This window comes from Pogoniulus pusillus, chromosome 14, assembly GCF_015220805.1.
Source record: "Pogoniulus pusillus isolate bPogPus1 chromosome 14, bPogPus1.pri, whole genome shotgun sequence".
NCBI lineage: Eukaryota > Metazoa > Chordata > Aves > Piciformes > Lybiidae > Pogoniulus > Pogoniulus pusillus.
This window is the reverse complement of record NC_087277.1, coordinates 19,522,167-19,528,794: the sequence shown is the minus strand read 5'-3', so window position 1 is coordinate 19,528,794 and position 6,628 is coordinate 19,522,167. Positions and strand designations below refer to the sequence as shown.

The 6,628-nt window shown below is 46.5% G+C and overlaps 1 protein-coding gene across 1 annotated transcript; it reads left to right on the top strand.

Moving 5' to 3' along the window:
* The first annotated feature begins 959 nt into the window (after positions 1 to 959).
* Positions 960 to 5,640, top strand: LOC135181073 (lymphocyte antigen 6E-like). The gene is made up of 3 exons (XM_064153966.1): positions 960 to 1,022; positions 3,966 to 4,085; positions 5,230 to 5,640. The coding sequence occupies exons 1-3, from the start codon at positions 971 to 973 to the stop codon at positions 5,436 to 5,438; spliced, it is 381 nt and encodes a 126-aa protein (XP_064010036.1). The 5' UTR covers positions 960 to 970; the 3' UTR covers positions 5,439 to 5,640.
* Positions 5,641 to 6,628: the final 988 nt, after the last annotated feature.

Genomic DNA, 6,628 nt, shown 5'->3' with positions numbered 1-6,628 from the left:
TCAGTCAGGGTTGAAAGGCACCACAAGGATCATCTAGTTCAAATCCACCTGCCATGGGCAGGGACACCCTACCCTAGATCAGGCTGGCCACAGCCTCATCCAGCCTGGCCTTAAACACCTCCAGGGATGGGGCCTCAACCACCTCCCTGGGACACCCATTCCAGGCTCTCACCACTCTCATGGTGAAGAACTTCCTCCTCATGTCCAGCCTGAACCTACCCATCTCCATCTTGGCTCCATTCTCCCTAGTCCTGTCACTCCCTGATAGCCTGAAAAGTCCCTCCCCAGCTTTTTTGTAGGCCCACTTCAGATACTGGAAGGCCACAATAAGGTCACCTGGGAGCCTCCTATTCTCCAGACTGAACAGCCCCGACTCTATCAGTCTGTAAGCCTTACCTTTGAGGGTAAGAAGATAGTTTAAATTAAATGGTCCACCACCTTGTCAAGCTGGGCCTTGAAACTGTCTAATGTAGGGTAATCCACTACTTTCCTTAGGAGCTTATTCCAATGTTTAATAGTTTGAATGGTTCAAATGGTCTCATACCATGGCAGAGGGGAAAGGATGGAACATTCCAGGTGACACCTATCATCATGCAAGCCATAAGCCACCCCAGACTGGCCCAGCTGTCTCTGCTTTGTTCCTGGTTTCATGGTTCAACCCAACACAGTAAGAATGTTTGAATCAGATAAATGGTTCCCCAAATTAGCAACACAGACTTGTTAAGCAGGAGTAGGGCTTGGAAAAATAAAGAGATTGGATCTGAACGAGATGTTAAAAAAAATTGCTGCTTGGAATTTCATAATTGGTTGCTATGCACAGACACACCCACACCAGTGATCACATCTCCTCTGCTGTCACTCCCAAACTTACAAACACTGTAATCAGAGGAAATCAGTGCAAATGCAGTCCCAGTATAAAACCTTCCCGTGGTGCACCATCCCACAGCGTTCAGCCTCTGAGGGCACAACCATGAAGCCTTTTCTGGTTGCCCTGCTGGTAACAGTCCTGTGTGCCAAGCAAGGTAAGGAACTTTGGAGGCTAAGAGAGCCCAATGGGAGAGGATGAAAATATCAGAAGACAAACTAGAGGCAAGAAAGTTTGACAGCTCTTATTGGTGGTGAGGTCTTGGTAGTGCAGTTTTTCTTTGGTATCATCTGTGTCAAGCAGTAGTTAGTGTGGCTGAGCCTTAGCTTTCAACTGAGTTCTGCCAGGTTACCTACAACCCAGAGAAGATGAGCTCACCATTTTGGTTCTTCATACTCTCAAGTATCAAGCTCTGACTACTCACATCTGAAGACAGACATATCAACTGAAAAATGAGAACAGGAATTGGCCCTAGGCAGCCTGATCTACTTGGAGCTGCCCCTGCTCACTGCAGGAGGGTTGGACAAAATGACCTTTGAGGGTTCCTTCCAACCCAACACAACTTGTGAATGTGTGAATTCATCTGGGCTCACAGCTCTGCTTTTGGTTTCATTTACTGGTTGGATTTGACCATCTTCAGGGTCTTTTCCAACCAAAACAATTCTGTGGTTCTATGATTTTTGTTCCTGAATGAAACTTGAGTGGTTGATGAAGGCAATGCTTGAGTGGTTGACAAAGGTAGTACTTGCTGGGTTTGGACACCACAACTCCTGCCAGCATTTCATTTTATTTCCCACAATGCCATCACAATTAAGAAACTGGGATGCTGGCAGATGATGGAAAGCCTTACAGCTCTTTGCTCATTGGTTTGAAGAGCTTTTTGAGTGGCTGGGAGTGTGTTTGTAACGGGATCCACAAAACCCTCTGCTCATCCTCTTTCAACTGGAGGTGCAGATGGAACTAGGGAATTGTGCAGGAATACCCAATTGAGACACAGTGGCTCTGTGTGTGGTTTTGACATCATTAGGAGCACTGGGAAGCAGGGGATTTTGCACTGTTAAGGCTATTTGCAAAACTAGAGCTAAGGGAGGGTGGAGACCATGCATGGGAAAGTCTTTAAAGCAGCTATAATGCCTTAAGCTCTGATTGTTTCCTGACTGGGAGGGATTCTCTTTGCATCACTTGATGAATGGGAGTGCATTTTGGTTGCTTTCATGTTGGGGTCTCGGCTTCACCTGCAGCTGGAAGTGGTTTCAGCAACTTGGTGAGAATTGGCAGGAAAGGAGATGAGAGAGAGAGCTCCAGGGTCTGTAAAATCCAATAATGTCCATCTGGGGTTGACTCTGGGATGGTCAGCAAAGAAACTCACAGCTTGGTTTGGAGAACCTCCAGAAAAGTAGTTTTGGACATTAGGAAGAAGCTCTTTACTAGGAGGGTGGTGAAACACTGGAACTGGTTGTCCAGGGAGGTGATGGAGGTCACATCCCCGAAGACATTCAAGTTCAGGCTTGATGGGACTCTGAGCTATCTGCTCTAGTTGGGGGTGTCCCTGTTTATTGCAGGGTAGCTGAACTACATGACCTTTAAAAGTCCCTTCCAGCCCAGTGCTTTCTATGCTTCTAGAAGAGAGTTGAGAGGCTTAACTTATGCAAGAGATTGAGAAACAGACTGTTGAACAGTCTTTTAAAACAGGATGCAACAAGGATGATTTTATCTGCTATTGTGGATAACATCTGTGCTCACAACACCTGGCACTAGTAAAGGGCATCTGAGGAGCCCAGACTTGACTCTAGAGCTCTACTCAAGGAATCTGAGCTCTCCACATTACAGAGGGGTGGTCTTTCCTTCTCCTATCTGGGATAATTAGGGTCTAAAATGGCTTTTAGTGCTCTTTTCAAACTGCTTTTGGAATTCTCTAACTAAGTATTATGAGCAGGTTCAGCTTCAAAGATGAATTTGACTTAGCAGAAGCTGGGCTTTGGAAAGTCCCTGGAAGGAGATTCTTTGTTAAAAACAGATCCAAAATCAATTGAAAAGGGCTCTTCTGTGCAGAAATGAGAGTCTTTCTAGGTTAACAAAGTCGGGAGGAACTGAGCCAGGGAAATTTCAGCCTTATGTAGGACCCTCCTTGGTTTGGAGTTTGGTCACCTTCAACTGAGAGCTCTTCATCACTGGTGACAACGGAGTAGGCAGCAACATGAGCATCTCAGCTTCCTCTGTCACCCTTGCTCAGTAATGAGGATCATTTTATGAGGCTCTAAACAGGAGGGAAACAGTTGAAAAGGAGGGACACAGCTGAAGAGGACAGAAATAGTGAAAGAGGAAGGAAATGGTCCCCACCAGCTGCGAAACCACCTCCGGGTGGCACAAGGTGGCAGATCCTTTTGTATTAGCATGGCCAGCCTAGAAATTAGGCACAATTTATGTAGCTTTTGATCAGAATTACATATCCTACCTTCTTCTGACTTTGCAATAGACCTGCCTTATCCCTGCTGATGACATCACTGAGAACACGTTGTTCCAGGCCATCAGAAATAATCTTTCCATTGTCCAACTCAACCTTTCCCAGGGAACTCCCTGTAATAGAGTTCTGCGCCCAGCAATTTTGCTTGCAGGAGTGTCAGAGGGTTTAACTAATTCATGTCTGTGGATTGTTGCTCAGATGCAGTTTGAAAATAATTCAAAACTAAGTTTTCACCCAAAAACAGGTCCAAAAATTCATCTCTCACACAAGAGCGGGTCTTGCTTTTCTTGCCAGAATAAAACCTAGCTGGGAAGGTCATGAGCTCTGTGGGCTATCAACCAGGTTAATGTAGATCCAGGGGAGAAAGAAAGTTCAGCTAAGAGTGTTGCTCAGGATGTAGAAATCAAAATGTTTTCAGGTTTAATCACTGAAATCTCAAGACAGAAAACTCAGTTTGTCCTGTTTGTTTGCTTCATCAGCTTCATGAATCCAAGCCAGCCTTCTATCTCACTTGTAATGGAAACTTTACTACTGTGAGACATTTCCCATCTTGTATTTTTCATGGGTTTTGACACCTTCTGCCCAGGAGGGCACTGCTGGGTATCACTAATATGTGTCATCTGCACTTTCCCCCAGCCTACTCGCTGTTTTGCTACACGTGTGACAACGAGCACTCCAACTGGAACTGTCTTAAATACTACAAATGTGAGGACCATGAGAAATTCTGTACAACCACATACAGCTCTGTTGGGCTTGGTGAGTACCAATGACACCTCCAGGCTTTTTCCTCCTGCAGGAAAAATGCTGAGCAATAGGTTTCTTTGGATGGTGGTCAGTCTTGTTGGAAAGAATTGATGTTTGAGCTCTAAGGATCACAACATGTAATGTGTTTGAATCCCTCAGTCATGGTGATCCACCACTTGGAATATAAGCCAGCAGTGTGCTCATGTGCAGAGAAGGACAATGCTTTCCAGGGGTGCATGAAGAACAATACACAATGAGGCCACATCTGGACTCCTGGATCCAGTTCTGGGCTCCCCAGTTTAAGAGAGACAGGGAATTACTGGAGAGAATCCATCAGGGACTACAGAGATGCTGAGGGGCATGGAGCATCTCTGTGAGGAGGGAAGGCTGAGAGCTCTGGGGCTGCTGAGCCTGAGAAGAGCAGCCTGAAAGGGGATCTTCTCGATGCTCAGCAAGAGCTAAAGAGTAGGGGGCAAGATGATGGGGCCGGACTCTTCTCAGTGGTATCCAGTGACAGGACAAGGGGCAATGGGCATGAAATGAAACCCAGGAGCTTCCATCTAAACAGAAGGAAAAACTTTCCTTTGAGGGTGTTGAAGCCCTGAAGCAGGCTGCCCAGACAGGTTGTCAAGTTTCCTTCTCTAGAGGGATTCCAAACCTTCTTGGTTATGCTCCTGTGAAACCTGCTCTCAGTGATTGTGCTTCGGTAAGTGGGTGACCTCCAGAGGTCCCTTCCACCCCCCCACCATGCTGGGATTCTGGGATTCTGGGATTCTGTGATATTCTCCTTACTACCTTATGGCATGGCTGGCTGGAGCACACAGATTTTCATGAATGGATCTTGTTACTTGACATGAGACCTCACACACATGCTTTGTGATGGAGGATGGGAAGGAGCTGCACATAAGCAATGTGGTTTTGGAAAGCAAAAACCACATTGGCAGTGATTTCTTTGCTGTCCTACATGAATCATGGTGTTGATTCCTACCTAGAACATTCTAGTGTCCTGGTTATGTGGACACTCACCCAGCATGCAGCAACTCTACTGCATGCAAATTAAGCAGAGTGCAATATACTTCCTTCTCCCATCCCCTGGTCAGCTCTTGCAGAAGAATCTTTAGTCACAGCTCTCCTTTCTTGTCTGTTCTCCACCCAGGCAAGGACAAAGGGTACCGCATCACCAAGAAATGTTCTGCAGAGTGTCCTGAGACCAACCTGAACTTTGGTGTGGCAGCTTATTCCACCAAATGCTGTGATAGCTTTTTATGCAACTTCAGTGGTGCCAACAGCATCAAGATCAGCTACGCCGTGATGTTCCTGGGAATTGCGGCCAGCTTGATCTGCGTCGCCAGGGCAGGATTGTGATGAGAGGTGGGAGATGATGTGACAACCCAAGAACCTACAAGGTTTCCCCAACTAGGAAACCAACACCTTCTGTCAAATGTCTCCAAAAAGGTCTATGCTACCCTGGTTTGTCCAGGACATTGCTTCTGATGCCAGACACAAAATGGCATGGCAGTGTAGCTCTTATTTCCCCCCCTGTATAATTTGTTCTTTTATACTTCCCCCCTGCCTAGGAAAGCTCTTTTTGATAGCATGAGTGTGACAATTATCAGACAAAATAAAGATATATGTTATTCTAGAGTGTATTTGCTCTACCCACACTAAGGCCAGCCCGAGGAAACATCTCTGCCAGGAAGGGCTGTAGTTTGCATCTCTACTCCACATTGAATTCCTCTTTTTATCACCTGGGAGTCTTCTCTTGGCTGCTTTTCTAGGTTGACTCATCCATCAGCTCAGGATAAACACTCCATAAAGCCAGATGTTCTCCATGGATCACTCAGTGCTAATGAATGAAGGTGTCAAGCTGGAAAGGTCAAAGATGTTTGTGGTGTTCCCATTGCAAGCAATGGCAAGAACTGTTTTGTAACTGCCAACCCAGAGGGCTGGGGGTTGACCAGTTCTTGGCTGTGCTCCTGGCTGTGCTGCAAAGTTCCCATGCCATCTGTGGAAGGTGGGTGGCTCCATCTTTTAAAACAGGTAAAGGTCCCGCCCCAAGATGCTGGAGATGTCTAAGATGAGGGCAGTGCTGCCAGAATCTGTTTTCATGTAAAGGAGACCTTTATGTTTGCTTGGAGAAGATGTTGCTGTCTGAATAGCTCATTATTTCCCTGAAGGGACAGGGAAAATGGGAAGAAAGAGTGTGGTCGAGGTGGTGAGTGTCTGGTCTACTGTGAAAGTCTCTGCTCCTTCCCTTTCCTCTGTCACTGCTGCATTTCTAGGCTCGAGGAGATGGGGTGGAGATGTCCTACAGCTCTTGGGGTAGAGATTCTCTGCTGCTTTTGGGGTGGAGGTCCTCTCAAGCTCTTGGAGGAGCAGAGCTACAGCCAAGATGGGCTAAATACTCTCCGTCTTGGAGCTGCATGGAGCATAATCCCCATTTGAACAGCTTACAAGTGTAGTTCTGCATTTCAAGAGGGTTTGTCTAGAGGTAGCACCTGGAGAAAAAGCCCTGATGTTTGCAGCCCAGATGGATTTGAGGAGAGTCCTGCTCC

Coding starts and splice junctions, on each gene's coding strand:
- LOC135181073 (XM_064153966.1), top strand. CDS start 971: ATGAAGCCTTTTCTGGTTGCCCTGCTGGTAACAGTCCTGTGTGCCAAG. Junction 1,023..3,965: donor AGTCCTGTGTGCCAAGCAAG/GTAAGGAACTTT, acceptor ACTTTCCCCCAG/CCTACTCGCTGTTTTGCTAC. Junction 4,086..5,229: donor ATACAGCTCTGTTGGGCTTG/GTGAGTACCAAT, acceptor TTCTCCACCCAG/GCAAGGACAAAGGGTACCGC.